This window comes from Nicotiana sylvestris, chromosome 4 (genome assembly GCF_000393655.2).
Source record: "Nicotiana sylvestris chromosome 4, ASM39365v2, whole genome shotgun sequence".
NCBI classification, from domain to species: domain Eukaryota; kingdom Viridiplantae; phylum Streptophyta; class Magnoliopsida; order Solanales; family Solanaceae; genus Nicotiana; species Nicotiana sylvestris.
Window position 1 is genome coordinate 68,891,783 of NC_091060.1, and position 16,273 is coordinate 68,908,055.

At 38.2% G+C, this 16,273-nt stretch overlaps 1 protein-coding gene across 1 annotated transcript; it reads left to right on the forward strand.

Moving 5' to 3' along the window:
- The first annotated feature begins 4,154 nt into the window (after positions 1 to 4,154).
- Positions 4,155 to 13,054, forward strand: LOC104215258 (AP-1 complex subunit mu-2). Its single transcript, XM_009765018.2, has 11 exons — positions 4,155 to 4,599; positions 5,548 to 5,688; positions 5,803 to 5,865; positions 5,968 to 6,144; positions 6,216 to 6,319; positions 7,845 to 7,952; positions 8,262 to 8,358; positions 8,460 to 8,557; positions 8,689 to 8,830; positions 8,936 to 9,058; positions 12,653 to 13,054. The coding sequence occupies exons 1-11, from the start codon at positions 4,471 to 4,473 to the stop codon at positions 12,749 to 12,751; spliced, it is 1,281 nt and encodes a 426-aa protein (XP_009763320.1). The 5' UTR covers positions 4,155 to 4,470; the 3' UTR covers positions 12,752 to 13,054.
- Positions 13,055 to 16,273: the final 3,219 nt, after the last annotated feature.

Genomic DNA, 16,273 nt, shown 5'->3' on the forward strand with positions numbered 1-16,273 from the left:
AGTGAACTGAACGAAGACTGCACCAAAGCTCCTCGACTAGGTGATGGTGTATAATAAGCTGGCCTACTAGAATGGCTTCTCCCAAATTGACCTCAGCCTCCAAATGAGCCACCACCAAAGCTGAATGTCGAGACCTCTAATCCCTACCCTGCATCATCTCCCTAGTCTCACTGAAGATGCACTCAACACGATGCTCTATCTCCACAACCTGGTGAAATGAACTCCCGATCTTAGCCTCTCTAGCCATAATAAGGCGAATACTAGGGGAAGACTACTAATAAATCTCCGCACTCTCTCCTTCTCAAAGGGAATCAAAAAGTAACATGATGAGACAACTCTGTACACCTTATCTGGTAGTTAATAACTGACATCTAACTTTGCTAAAGGTGCTCAAACTACCTCCTTAGCTCCTCTTTCCTGGTCTAGGGAACAAACTTCTCCAAAAAAGACCCTGGAGAATTGAGCCCAGGGAAGAAGAGGTGATCATGTTGGTCTGCCAAGCTTATAAACCCGCCACCACCTCTTGGTTGGACCTTGCATCTAGAAGGCGATGAAGTCAACTCTATTGTACTCGACTAGTCCCAAATTATACAAAATCTCATGACACGGTCCAAGAACCCATGGTCATCCTCTGAAGGTGTACCACTAAAGTGAGGAGGATGAATTCGAGAACTTATCCAACCTCTTTAGCTCATCAGCTAAAAATGCGGGCCTCTCCTGGTAACACTCCAAGGGTCTCACAACCACATGCCACCTACTCTAGGGTACGAGTAGCAGGAGTCTGCGCTCTGCCCCTTGCCTGAGAAGTTGCTGGTATAGTAGGAAATGCCCCGACCCGAGCCAAACTTTCGAACAAACCAACCATACAGACCAAAGCATCCTGAACAACTGGTGAAACAAGTAAACCCTAGAGAACCCGAGTTGGTCCCACATGCTCCACATTGTCAGTAATCTACTTCTCAATAGGAGCTACTAGTGGCTCCATAATAGCTGCTCGAGCAAAGTCGCTAGCTATAGCGCGTGCTCTATCCTTGCCTCTGCCTCGACCCTAGCCTCTCGCAGCCATGGCCTGGGGTACCGACGCTTGCTCAACTACACTAGATGAAATTTGTAAGAGAATAGAAGAGAAAAGATTCAGACATAGGAATAAACAAATCCACATGATAGAGAATGAAAGAAAAAGAAGTTTTTCTAACAACCCATAGCCTCTCTAAGATAAGTATAGACATGTGCGTATCGATCCAGAAGACTCTACTAGACTCGCTCATGACTCATGAGACTTAAGAAACTTAGTGCTCTGATACCACCTTATCACGACCCAAACTCCCATCAGAGCCGTGATGGAGCCTAACACTACCTACTAGGAAAGACAACAACCAATATACAGAAATAAATTTCAACAACGGAATTAAATAGTCTTAGAAGAGAAATATAAATAACTGAAGTCAATAACAACAACATGACTGTAAACCATCCCAAATCTGATGTCATCGAGTGTATGAGCTCTACATAATTATATATAGAGTCTGGACCAAAATACAGTACCGTATGAAAGACTATACAGTAATAGCATGAACTAAGAGACTTCAAGGCCTAAGAACAGAATATCAGTGCTACCTCAAAATCTCCAATAGGTAGAGATGTCACCCTCTAGCAATCACCCCTATCAGCAACACTTAGATCTGCACATAAAGTGTCGAATGTAGTATGAGTACAACTGACCCTATTTACTCAATAAGTAATAATCCTAACCTCCGGATGAAAGCAGTGATACGCTTGGCAAGGTCCATTGCTTATTTAACCAACACAAATAACATCAAAATAACGGCAAAAGGAAAAGCAGATCAAGTAATATTTAGTTCATATCACAACAATAGGAGAAATAAGCATGCTTTTTAACTAAATTAGTCAAGATATCAATTTTTCCACAGAAATTACCCAATCATGGATTATCAATTTAAACTATGATTCCAAAATTTAAACATGAAATAGAGACATCAAGTACTAGTTAGCATGAGAAAGATGCAACCTTATACCTGCATGACAAGTTTACATGCCCAAAATCAATAATATTGCAATTTAATCATCAAGTATACCAAATCTCAACACATGTATAGTGTCTGATAAATGTACCCCCTCAATCATCACACATGCACGTACTCACTCAGCATTGTACGTGTGCCTGACATAAGTCTCTCACCAAGTATATCTCGTATGCTTGCACCCACCAGTTAATACCTGACTCTGAAGGAGCGGATCCTAGCTCAAGCGCTAGTCAGATCAAAAGTCAATGATCAATATCACTCAGCCCAGATGGGGGCACCGCGCATGGGTCACCTTACTATCAATACCACTCAGCCCGATATGGAGCCCGATGCACACGTCACCTTACTATCAAATATCAACACGGTTCCAAGGCCCAAAATCAATCATTAATCTCCTTAAGTCTCAATATGCCAACCCCTCACAGAACCATAATCAAAATACTGCAAGGAGTATAACAACATGCTACAAATCAACTCAAACTTGTGTCACACAAATAAGGACACCAACAACATGTGAGATGACAAATAAAGAGCGCACCAAGACATAGATACAATACGCGGATACAATATCATGACTGAAAATATAACTACACTTAAAAAAACAACTCAATATAGCAAAAAATTGCCCTATCATGTTTCAAACAGATAAACACATAGCATAATATGATTTATAGCATGAATAATAGCTCATGTAGTCATACATGTGGAGGAAATATGGTATCAAAAAGGCATGATCGCAAAAACAACGCATATAATAGCCTACAGTATACTCGGATAATGAATAATCACGGTACGCATACACGCTCGTCACCTTGCACGTGCTTATCCCTCAACACATAACAAACATCATGGCCAACAGAGAAATTACCCGCAAACTAAGCTCAGGCAAGATATACTTACCTCAAATAAGCAATAATCAATACTCCAAAAATCCCTCTCCGAACGGATCAAATCTAGCCAAAATAATTTAATAACATCAAACAAGGCTATAGGAACAGATTCCGGACTATAAGCTTCGATATTTATTCAATTACACAAAGTCAACTAAAAAATAATTTTGCTTAAAGAAACTGATAAATATAATAACATAGATAAGCATGTTCGATTGACCATGATGCTTAAACAAGAGAACAATCTGTTTATTTAAAGTATTTCGAAGCGAGTTTCGAAACAAAGCTGAAGAGTATATGTAGCCGCTTTCCTAGTTCCAATGATATCTCCACCTTACCTCATCTGCTTCTCTATATTTAAAAGCGCTTCTATTTGCACCTCCAATTTCATATCACCTTCCTGTAAACACAATAAAGAAAAAATTCAAATGAATAATCAGAGGAATATATCAAAAATGAAGCACGAAATATAAAAACGATCGAACAGTTACCATATTGATTTTTTGAGTTTTTAGGAGTTCGATTAAGACCGATTTTGAAACCCGAGAATAGAGAAATATAACGAGAGAGAGAGAGAGAGAGTTGTGTTTGAAGACTTTTAAGTTTTGGTGTTGTTGGATTTTATTGGGTGCAATTTGTGGAGTCTCTATCTGAAATTTAAGGCAATTTGGTGAAGGACGGGGGGGGGGGGTGAGGAAGAAGGAGAAAGAAGACGGGGTCCATATATATATATAAGGAGAAAGGGCGCTCTTAATTTTTAGTAGGGAAATAATTCATTTCAAATGTGTTTATGAGGTAAAGAAACACAACTTAGCCCGTTTGGACATAAGAAAATTTTTCCTTTTTTTCGAAATTTTTTCACTTTTTTCGAAATAAGTGTTTGTTCATATAATTTCCAATTTTCACTTGAAGATGCATTTTGAAATTTTTCGAAAATTTGAAAAACTCTAAAAAGTTATTTTTCAAAATTTTCACTGAGATCACTCACAAAACTTCAAAAACAACCCAAAATTATATTTATGTCCAAACACAACTCTAATTTTCAAATACCATTTTTACTTTATTAATTTTTTTTTACTTTTTTTTTTTGGAATTTTACCATTCTTATGTCCAAACGCCCGCTTAGTTCAACAGAGTTCATGGGACTTTATGTATTTTGCCTATTTTACAATTTCAATATTGTTTATGTGAAGTTATTTTTCAAGTACCTAAACTTACAAAAATTTATGAACCTAGACCACAACTTACATAGGAGTCTCAAAATCGGGTGTCTGTGCACTTGCCCCATAACTCGATCGGAGCTACATTTGGCTATATTGTCCTGCAAAGCAAATAAAATTCACTGACATTTCAACAATGAATCAATGTGAAAATTCAGCCAGCTGATTGGCAGATCCGTCTTCAAAATCTGAAACTACATGTGACGTTTCCCCAATTACATCAAATTACAAATCCTAACTCTCAATCACCACTAGATCTCATTGGAGTTTTGCTATAATCGCGTATTCTGATCCGCGATCTGGGTACATTATCAGATGGCAGGGGCGGCGTCGGCGCTGTTCCTCCTCGACATCAAAGGCCGAGTACTGGTGTGGCGTGACTTCCGCGGCGATGTCTCCTCCGTTCAGGCCGAGCGATTCTTCACCAAGCTCCTAGAGAAAGAGGTGTTCTCTTGTTCATTTATTTTTCATTCTGTTTTAATTTAAACGACGAAATGTCTGCCAGTTAAGATCATTTCGACTATTAAAAGTTAGATTGCAAGTAAAGACGGATCCAGGATGTAGAAGAGTTAAGCAGTGTCTTCGGTTCTCTTAATATATTCCAATTATAATTAGTGGTAGATTCTGCTCCAACCATGTGTGTATTGGCCTAGCGGTTAATGAAGTGAGAGGAGAACTATGATGTGTCAAGTTCAAAACCCAGCAGGAGTGAAAAAACAGTAGGTGATTTCTTCCATTTGCCTATCCCTTGGTAGGCAGACTTACCCGGTAGCTATGCTGGTGGGAGGTAGCAGGTACCTGTGGAATAATGGATATGTGCACAAGATAGCCCGGCTGCTACTTTCATAAAAGAAAAGTAGGGGATTCCCAGTATCCAAGTGTCTTCGGGAAAGTAGGATTATGCAAGTTAATTGTTTTAAAGGAAATTCTGCATTTTAAAGCTAATTAGGACTTATGCTAGTTATTGCTTTTAGTCGAATGCTGCATTTTAAAAGCTAAATAGAGTAAAGAGGAATGAAAGAACATTTTGATAGTGGTTTAATGTGTTTGGAATCTTGTGTTGTTTAGTAAATATGTTCTTTGAAGCGTCAAAACTGGGTAATTACGCAAGCATGGGTTGTGCATGAGTTCATATGGGTTAGGATTATGTTGAGCTTCTCTTCTTTAGAGATGGTTCTTTTCTGAATGATGAAAAATTGTTAAAAAAGAACTAATCAAGTTCGGAAGTTACAGTTGAATTGCAAAATATTTCAATATTCTCCTCGCGATCTCCAGATTATTTATGATCTTCATTTTGTTCCATTTGCAGACAGCTGATTTGTAAAGACTTAGTTGGAGAAAATGAGTTTACTTTTCTGGCTAATTTAAGTGCTAGAATTTGATCATTTGCAGGGTGACCCTCAAGATCCTGTTGCATATGATAATGGCGTGACGTATATGTTTATACAACACAATAATGTGTATCTCATGACCGCATCAAGGCAGAATTGTAATGCTGCTAGTCTTCTTCTGTTTCTACACCGTGTTGTTGATGTAAGTGACAATGGCATTCTAAAAAGTGTGCCTTTAGTATGTTGGTTTGAGATGTGTTTATCTGTTGAGTAGCTGTGGAGAATTATTCATTTCCTTTTATTTGGTTGCTGGCAGGTCTTTAAGCATTACTTTGAAGAGTTAGAAGAAGAATCTCTGCGGGATAATTTTGTTGTAGTGGTATGAGGAACATTTTATTTCTTTTTGGGATAAAAAGCATGTGACTGGGAAGAAAATCGTAAAGGATTGGTTGTGACTGGAACAATGTTTTATCTTTTGCAGTATGAGTTACTTGATGAAATGATGGACTTTGGTTATCCTCAATATACTGAAGCAAAAATTCTCAGTGAGTTTATAAAAACTGATGCATATAGAATGGAGGTTACACAAAGGCCTCCAATGGCAGTTACAAATGCTGTGTCCTGGCGTAGTGAAGGGATACAATACAAGAAGAATGAAGTAAGTTTTACATGTTTTATCCAATAGCAGTTTCTTTTAGTGGCTTATATGGAATTTTTTTGTTCTTTCAGGTATTTTTGGATGTTGTGGAGAGCGTTAATATACTTGTTAACAGCAATGGGCAAATAGTGAGGTCGGATGTTATTGGTGCATTGAAGATGAGGACCTATTTGAGGTTTGCACTTTTCTGGGATATATATGTGTTTATGTATGTATGGGTCACTCTTTGCATATTCCTACTTGTATCGGTAAAACTGAAATTTCAATGTATGATTGCCCAGTATGCTGTGGCCGTGTGAGTGATAAACATCTAGTTCATGTCTATAGGTGTTAAAAGATTTTTGACGTTATGCCTTCTTGTCATAGTAATAAATTGCAGATTTGCCAGCAATCTTTGTCCAAGCTCCCTAAAAATTATGACTTTGTTATCAGTTGCCTACATTTGTCTTTGAGAATCACCTCAAAAACTCAAGTTTTGTACTGGCTACTTCTCGCCATCATGACCAGCAGTGTTCTAGGATCAAATGTATACTGATTTCTGTCTATTCTAGTTTAGCATTTTATGTAATATTGCATACTGAATTGTTCTTGGCGATCTTCAGATTTTAATATTATCCTCATCTGGAATCCTGTCCTTCATCCCTAGCCCTGTCTTGCTAGCGAATATAGTGAATCAGGCTGGGCTTTGATGTGGATCCTTTTACTATCAACATTAGGAAGGTGGAAGGACTGATTTTGGAAGAACTTTTTTGTATTGTTAATCAAATTAGCTTATATTATTGTTAAAGTTAGCTTCAATCAAAGAAAAATCTAAGCGTTACTATAGATGGAATAGGTGAGAACTTTGGGGTTGGTTTTGAGTTTAGAGCAGCAGCTGGCGACGGTGAATACAGTGTTAGGTACAGTTCATGACATGAGATGCAGAGCAACAGTATCCTGTGTCGCCAACATATATGGCTTTGCAATAGCCTTTTGGTCATTAATGTGTTAGACAGTCTGGCTTTTATAATACTAAGTGCTTGATCCTGTTGTATGTAAGATTGATGATAGTAAGAACTCTGTTTAAACTGTGTGGGCATTTGTTTTAGTATTCTCTTTTATGAAATTACTTCAGAAGGTTCTTAAAATCTTATAGGCACTTCAGTGAAAGTTGAGATTTAGTGCCCCCTTTTCTAAAGTTTTAAAAACAGTTCTGAAGGCAAGACAAAGCCTAAACCCACCTCTGGGATGTTTCTTGATCTAGTCCAGCCTGATCTTAAATATTGTTTTACATCATTTGGACTAGCACTAGCAGTGTGAAGATTTTCTATGCTGATTATGATTCTGTCATTACTAAGATCATATTTACATGTAATTTTGTTCTTCGAGCCTTTCACTTCACATCTACACGGTTGAGCTGGTGAAGTTCTGTCTTCTTGCCTGCATTTCCTTCCCGTCTTACTAATGAGCTGCCTCTATGGTAGCATCACTAGTGTATATCTACCTAAAATGTCTAGGATTCTTAAATGTTGACACAAGGACTGCATTATTTTTCCAACCTTTGGATCTCCTGTAAGGTTTTCACTAGTTTAACTGCAATTCGACAAAAATCCCACCATGTCACTTTTCTCTTGTATCTCAATTTTACATCTTGTCCTTTACCCAGCCAGTTAATTGATGAGTGGTACTGGTCTAATGACATAATGTTGCTTCTCTTGCAGTGGTATGCCTGAATGTAAGCTTGGCCTTAATGATAGAGTACTGCTGGAAGCACAAGGACGTAATGCTAAGGGGAAAGCTATTGATCTAGATGATATCAAGTTTCATCAGTATGTAATTCAACTATTTTATTTTCTTTGGTGGATTATGACATCTTTTTGCGTATATGCTTTACCCAAGAATAGGTTTGTGGTGGGTGTGGGAGTTGGGAAGAAATTAAGCTCTTCTGGGCAATGTATACTATATAATCTGTTCAAACATCCGATAGAGTACCTTAGTTTCAAGTTGGTACACAAAGATAGTGAGGCACCGGTTGCTGGTCTCCCCCCTCCCCCCCCCCCAAAAAAAAAAAATAAAAAATAAATTCTCCCTTCCCTCCTCCCTCCATCATTCTTCTACTAACTTCTTCTGTAACTTAGGTGTGTGCGTTTGGCCCGATTTGAGAATGATCGTACTATATCATTTATACCTCCTGATGGGTCTTTCGATCTTATGACCTACAGACTCAGTACACAGGTGCACTTCCCAATGTTTTAATGCTATCCATCTGACTGACCTTTTTTTAGTGCCTTCACTGAGTCGATCGATTAAAGTGTTATAATAGTAATTAATCTCAGGTAAAGCCTCTATTATGGGTAGAAGCCCAAGTGGAAAGACATTCTAGGAGCCGTATGGAAATTCTGGTTAAAGCACGAAGCCAGTTCAAGGAGAGAAGGTATGTCTATTTGTATAATGCTATACACCTTTTTGGAGCTGCATCATTTGATCTTTTGGAGTTCAGATGGCATACATTATGATATAACGATATGGTGCTAGTTCAGATATGAGTTTATTTGATAATTTCAGCACTGCAACTAATGTTGAAATTGAGTTGCCTGTTCCAACGGATGCAACTAATCCAGATGTTCGTACATCGATGGGATCATCTACTTATGCACCTGAAAAGGATGCATTGATTTGGAAGATAAAATCTTTTCCAGGTGGTAAGGTAAGCGTATGCTTAGTCATAGCTTAAGATTTAACTCATATTTACCTTTTACTGTTTGTTCTCTCTCTGAGATTTCTTTTATGCCAATTCCCATTGCATTTTCAGGAATATATGTTGAGAGCAGAGTTTAGACTTCCCAGTATTACAGCAGAAGAAGCCACTCCTGAAAGAAAAACTCCTATACGTGTAAAGTTTGAGATACCATATTTTACAGTTTCTGGTATACAGGTGAGCCCTAAGTACATGTAATTGTAGTTTAGTTAAATAATTTAGTATTTTCCTTTTCCCCAAATTCCTACAATATTTTAGATGCCTATGTCCACATTTAGTCCATCATATCGAGAAACATTATGAGTCTGAGTATTCAATGGGTGCTAAAGAGGTTTTCTAGCGTAGATTATAAAAGATGTTATTAGCACATGATATTTATCTTCTTATCTTTAATTAGAAATAAAGTCTTATCTATTAGTTAGATATATATTTGTCTTTAGGTAGGAATAAGTTTTTTATCTGTTAGTTAGAGCTTATTGTTTAGGTTGAGACTGAATTCTAGTTGCTTAAAGAGTTTTTACTTGTTGGGTTCTCTATCCGATAATACCTTGTATATTTTATTGAACAGATAAGATTTGATGAATCAATTTTGGTATTATAAACCCTCTCTTCTTCACTTTCTTCCTCCTCTCTTCTCTCTCCCTCTCCCTCTCTTTCTCTTCTCTCGCTCTCTCCTTTCTCATTCATTCTACTTGCATGTCTCCGTTCTCCCTTTCTAGTGCTACATCAGTTTAGTATCAGAGCACACGTTGCGCTTCATTACACTAGGGCTCTTTATATCCATCATTATTATGCTGGCCACTCATTCCAGGAGATGATCTTCCATTCAGTTGGTAATTTGCACATGTACCTAAGGATCTACTACCGCATTATATTACATGAATCAAAAAATTGAGTTTTGGTCTATTACTTAAGACCTTTTGGAGTTTAGTCTCACTCATGAGTTTTCTCCAAGTAGAGTAGTGTTTATAATAAAAGATGTATTACAGTATATTATCTATCTTTTATCCTTTATGTAGAAAGGTATTATAATCTATTAGTTACAGTTTATTTTCTGTTAGACAGTTATAATTATTACTTAGAGTTAGACTTACATTTTAGTTAGAAATAACATTCTACTAGCTTAAAGAGTTTTGACTTGTTGGGCTCTCTACCCTATATATAGACCTTGTATATTCTTTTGCACAGACCTGAATAAGTTTTGATGAATTGATTTGGTATTATAACCTCTCTTTATCACCTTCTTCCTCCACTTTTTCCCCTATTTCTCCTCTCCATCTTCCTGTCTGCCTTTCTCCTTCTCGTCTTTCTCAGTTCTTCCATTTGCAATTCTCCCTTCCCCCTGTCCGGCACTATATCAACTTTACATACAAGGGTGTCCGTAAATTAGGACTGAGTCTTGGAAGGTAAGGAGAGAGCTGAACATGTTTGCGACTGAGCTGCTCAGTGGACAGTTATGGATGACACATCCCACCTTAATCCCGTACGTGAGGTCTGGGAGGGTAGTGTGTACACAGCCTTACCCCTACCCTATAACGGCAGAGAGGCTGTTTCCGATAGACCCTCGGCTTAAGGAACGGTAAAAATAAAGCAACAAGCAATAACAACAGTACTATAATAAGGTAATGGAAGCGAGACATCCATCTATGATTGGAAATTCAAATATCATTGCTCATGACTTGCAATTAATCCTAAACCAATTTTCTACTTATTTCTCTCTCCAAGAGAACCACGCATCTCTCCAAATTAAAACTTCTCCAACCCCGTTGCTGACCTCTCATCCACTGTATATCTCTCAAATTGAACAGGGAGCATGAACAAGAAGCCAGTGATTTAGTCAACTTGCGAAGAACATGCTCACGCTTGTAAAGAACGGGATTCCAAAATATGGGGATTGGCGGTCAAAAGTCAAAACCATCCTTTACTGAGATTGTTGATGGTGGCGCTGGTGGTATTGGTGGACCCAGGGAGCTCTAGATGGGCATGCGAAATAATTCATCGATCAGAACTGGCATTTAATGCAGAGGTTGATAGATTAATGGTGTTGGGGATACTGGTATTACTTGAATTTTTGAATGCATATGGGATAGTGAGGGTGATTTGGTTGGATCAATTATGGTGTAGAGGCAGGGTGATAGAAGTATTTGTTGAGGTAACTGGAAAAAAAAAACAAGAGATTAATTCTTCTCGTGAGAATTTTCTTGTGTTTCCTGGTTTCTCCTTTTACCAAGCCTCCTTGCTAGTGGGGATGCTTGACATTTCAAAATAACAAAGGAGAAAATTGGTGTGCAAAGATGGTGGCAGCTCCAAGACACTGGTACAAAGGCAAAGGTCGTACAACAGGAGATTTATGGTAGGTGCGCAGTACAAATTCAAATCATGCCTGGTGAATCAGGTCTAATATTCAAGTGAAAAAATGGTACAAGACCCACATTATCTACCAAGGTTAAAAGTTGGAAACATGGATTCTTGGTTACCTAAGGATGTGGCGTAAGAGTCAATAAAGTGGGAGGAGAACCATGCAGCCTCAAGTTCAAATATCAACAGAGGTAAAAGAAAAAAACACTAGGTGATTTTTTACATCTACCTAGCCTTGATGGATAGAATTACCTACCCAGTACCTATGCTGGTAGGACTTAGGAGGTAGCAGGTACGCAGCTAAATAGTTAAGGTGTTCGTAAGCTGACCCAGATACCACCGTCATAGAGGAATAGAACATAAAAATAAAAAGTAAGAGAGAGGGAGGGGGGGAGTTGAGAATGTGCATAGCTGCTCGTCATCTGGCCATTTACAAGATGAGCGGATCAACTCTAAAAATTAGTTTATATTAAGGGTGCGTTTGGTGCGAAGGAAAATGTTTTCCTCGGAAAATGAATTCCTGAAAAATATGTGTTTGGTTGGCGAATGGAAAACATTTTCCGGGAAATATTTATATTGCTTGGTTGGTGAGTAGAAAATATTTTAATGAACAATAATGAAAATAATGTTCACTAACAACAGAAAAAGACCACAAAATAATGCTTGAAACTTTGAAGGTATCAAATTTATAAGCAGCAAACATTATTGGAGAATCAGTAATACGAGTAATCCAAATATCCTCTACCACAAGCAACAAAAGTACGACCATGCATACTTGGCAAGTTGTGAACCATGTACTCTCAATTCATCCAAATTCAAAGTCCCTTGCTCTGTCCCATGCCCATAGATTCACAGAAAAAGTGTAAGCACGCAGGGGAGTGATTGGGGACAACATAGAGATTGGTTTTGGGTGGGTAGGTGGGGGGCCTAAAAGCAGAACCTCATTTTTGGACCTGAAAATGACTTCCCGTGGGTCCCTACGAACACTAATTAGTGGATATTGTTTCCTTTAGGAAAATGTTTTTCCAAGTATTAGTGCAACTAAATATGAGAAAATTGGAAAATCTTTTCCTTTCATACCAAACACACCCTAGGTGACAACTATAAGATGATGGAGCCAATAGTACCAACATAAATGTGTGGTTCTGATTGAATTCCCCATGTTCTAAAGAAGAGGACCTAACAATTTTTTGTGAGTCTTGAATTTAGTCTTGAATGTTTCTGTGTTCAATCTTGTTCTGCTGGTTAGTGATGGAAGCCGTGTGATAAAATATCTTGCTTTTTATGATTTTTGTGGCAAACCTTTCTCATCAACAGCCTAAATGGTATTTTGTTGTTATTTTTTTCTTTAATAGCTGAGAACAGCGCATTTTCAAAATTTATAACCAATGTGGATTTGTTAATGCATACTAGGTTCGCTACTTGAAGATAATCGAAAAAAGTGGTTATCAGGCTCTTCCTTGGGTGAGATATATCACGATGGCTGGTGAATACGAGTTAAGACTTACGTAAAGCCACAGAGATGGTGTACCAATCCATTTAAGTCTGTTTTTGAGGCTCAGGTAACTACAAGTTCCAATGCTTTGGGTGCTGCTTTAGTTCAAAGCTAATGTTGTGCTGGCCCAATTTGTTGTCCATTTAAGTATTTGGCTTTATTACTTGTATGTTACTCACACTTTCTTGTATAGAGATGTTTGGTGATTAATTTCATGTCTCATATTTGTGTCAACTCGCGGCTGCTGATACTGGCTGGTCGTTTATATCATTATTTCTGTTTTAACCTTTAAAGAAGGTTAGTTTTTATAGCGAGTGTTAGTATTGGGTACTTCTTTGTCATTTTTATACATGTCGTCAAAGTATTATTGTGATAGTAAGTTAAAACTTGCATTTGCATTTCTAGAGCGTTGAGATTCTTTGCAGATAAATTGGTTAGTATCTTTTGCTGTTTGAAGTTTCCTGAATTACTTATAGTCGATATGCTGTTGGATGTGAATGGGAGAGATTGTTTTCGGGAGATCAATTATGACGGTGACAGTTGGAACCAGGTAATTTGTGAAATTGAAGAATTTTCCGATAGAGTGTCACCCGGTACCACCAGGTGCAACTCACGCTCTAGAAATCAGTGAAAAGACTAGCATGCTAGTCTAGACATGAATTGAACACAAAGAGGACATTCTTGTTTCCAGCTTTTCATTCCTAAATAAAGGTGTGAAATTCAAAAATAGCTAGATTTACAAGTGGCCATTCAAAAATAGCCACAGTTTCGAAAGTAATCGAAATTTAGCCACTTTTCATGTAAAGATAAATCTGAACGAAAACACAGTTCAAAAGCCGGAAAATACTCCAGTATAATATATTGGACTTCCAGCATAATATATTGGAGTTCCAATATAATATACCGGTCCAGCATAATATGCTGGAAGTTTATGCACATGTGCTCCAATCTCCAGTATATTATGCTGGAACTTTTCGCGTGTTGGAGTTTTAGCATAATATGCTGGAAGTTCATACACAGGTGTACCGATCTCTAGTATATTATTCTGGAATATTTCGTGTTGCATCAAAATAGTGGCTATTTTTTAATGACTTTGCAAACGTTGACTATTTTTCAATGATCAGTTCGAAAACTGGGCTAGCCCGTGCTATTTTACTAAATAAAGCCTCTGTGACCAATAAGTACAAGGTAAAACTAACTCTGAATTAAAAAAAGAAGACATAAGAGTGAGTGAGTGCGTATATTTTAAAAGCAAAAAAAAAAGGGAGAGAAACAGCCATTAGCATCAATTGCAAAAGGTTGAGAAGTGTAATAGTCTTTGGCCAACCACCAGACTTAATCCTAAGCTAGCTGAGGTCGGCTATATGAATCTTCACTATTTATTTGACTATATTTTAACTCGTCTCATTCCAATATTCTATAATTTAGGTTTCCTAACACTAGTTCTTTATATATTTTTATTGACATGCAAACCTTTAGCAAGATCAAAAGGAATTTTAGCAAACATTGGACCTAATGTAAGCTTAACAGCATGACTAATATGTAATCCCAATTAGTTAGTATCCTTTATATCGATCTTTTCCTTACATCGACACCGTATTACGATTTACGGCCTGCCAATTCTTGATCAGGTTCTTCGCTGCCACCAGAAGAAAAATTGTGTATTTCTTTTGGAAAGTCTCAATTGTTCCAAAACAACTAGAAAGCATCTGGAAGAGATTTTAGGTCTGAGAACTTGTTTCCATATGATTATAGGTTTACTTACCGAAAAGAAAAAATAGGTGATTTTAGGTCACTTGGTGTCTTTTTTAACACCTTCAATTATTATGATTTTAGACATAATAATTGGTACATCTGAAAGGTCTATGTAGGATATATATAACGGCTCGACCGGTCTTTTTGAGCTCTAGCGCGTCGTTCGGCGGTTTAAGGTCTTGGGTAGCTTCACTTCATGTATTATGACTTGTATGTGCGGTCAGAATTGAATTTCGGGAAGTTCGAAGTTTATTCGGATGGAAAATTCTTAATTCGGAGGATTTAAGTTGGAAGAGTTGACCAAGGTTTGACTTTTGAGCAAACGACCTCGGAATCGGGATTTGAAGGTTCCAATAGGTTCGTATGATGATTTCGGACTTGGGCATATATTCGGGTTGAGTATCGAGTGGTCCGGAAGCATTTCGGCTTATTATGGAAGGTTGGCATTTTGAAAGTTTAAGAATTTCATAAGTTTGGTTCGAAGTATATTTTGGTGTTGTCGATGTCCGTTTGGAGTTCCGAGCCTTGGAATAGGTTCGTATCGTGATTTGTGACTTGCACGGAAAATTTGGCGTCATTCCGGATTGTAAGTGTGAATCGGACGCGTTGTCGATGTTTGAATGTTTGAAAGTTCAAAGAAAGGTTTCAATCATCGATTCGTAGTTTTGATGTTGTTTGGTGTGATTTGAGGCCTCGAGCAGATTCGTGTTATGTTTTAGGACTGGTTGATGTGATTGAATGGGGTCCTGAGGGCCTCGAGTGTGATTCAGGACGAGTTTAGACCATTCCTCTATGTTGTGCAGCTGTTGGCATCTGGTGTGTTTGGAAAGCATTGCGATCGCGAAGGAAGGATAGCGATTGCGAAAGGTTAAGTGGATTGATGGCTTTTTTCTTCAATGCGTTCGCGTAGAGGGAGCCGCGAATGTGGGTTGGAGCAGGTGTACTTTGCGTTCGCGTGGGTAGAGCCGCGAACGCGATGGTTTGCGGAGGCAGGCCTGTTTGGGAAAGTTGAGCTATGCGATCGCGGAAGGACTCACGCGATTGCGGAAGAGGAATCTGCGGAGGCCAAGTTTGGCCTTTGCGTTCGCGTTGATGGGCTCGCGTTCGCATAGGCCTGGGCAGGTTGTGCTTCGCGATCGCGAGTAGGACCTCACGTTCGCACTGGGTAAATTCATGGGCGAGCCTGGTTGGCCTTCGCAATCGCGTGGTTTTTTCTGCGATCGCGAAGAAGGGAGTTGCTGGGCACTGAGCTTTTATTTCGGGTCTTAGTCCATTTTTCTCACATTTTCTTTTGGTTGGGCGATTTTTAGAGCTCTTGGATGGAAGATTTTCATCATCTATGTCAAGGTAAATAGTTTCCGCATATTGTGAGTTAAATACATGGTTTATATATGGATTTAAACATCGAAATTAGTAGAAATTTGGGATTTGGTAGAAAATCTAGAATTTGGTATTTTTGGATTTTGACCACGAAATTGGACATGGAATTGAGAATAAATTATATATTTGTGTTTGTAACGTTATAGGTAATATTTATCCTCGAAAAGTTTCAGAATCCAAGCACGTGGGCCCGAGGGTTGACTTTGTTGACTTTTCGAGCGGAGTTGGAAATCATTATAAATTGTTAAATTATACGCATTGGGGATATATTTGATTGGTTTGCATATTGTTTCACTAGTTTTGGATCGACGAACATGGGTTTGAGGTGCTAGAGAGGCATTGGAGCCGGTTATGGAACTTTGGAGCGAGGTATGTATCCTTTCTAACCTTGTGAGGGGGAATTT

Excerpts from the sequence above, each read along its gene's own strand:
- LOC104215258 (XM_009765018.2), top strand. The coding sequence starts at position 4,471 with ATGGCAGGGGCGGCGTCGGCGCTGTTCCTCCTCGACATCAAAGGCCGA. Across the intron at positions 5,866-5,967 it reads GGGATAATTTTGTTGTAGTG|TATGAGTTACTTGATGAAAT; the intron begins GTATGAGGAACA and ends TATCTTTTGCAG. Across the intron at positions 9,059-12,652 it reads TTACAGTTTCTGGTATACAG|GTTCGCTACTTGAAGATAAT; the intron begins GTGAGCCCTAAG and ends AATGCATACTAG.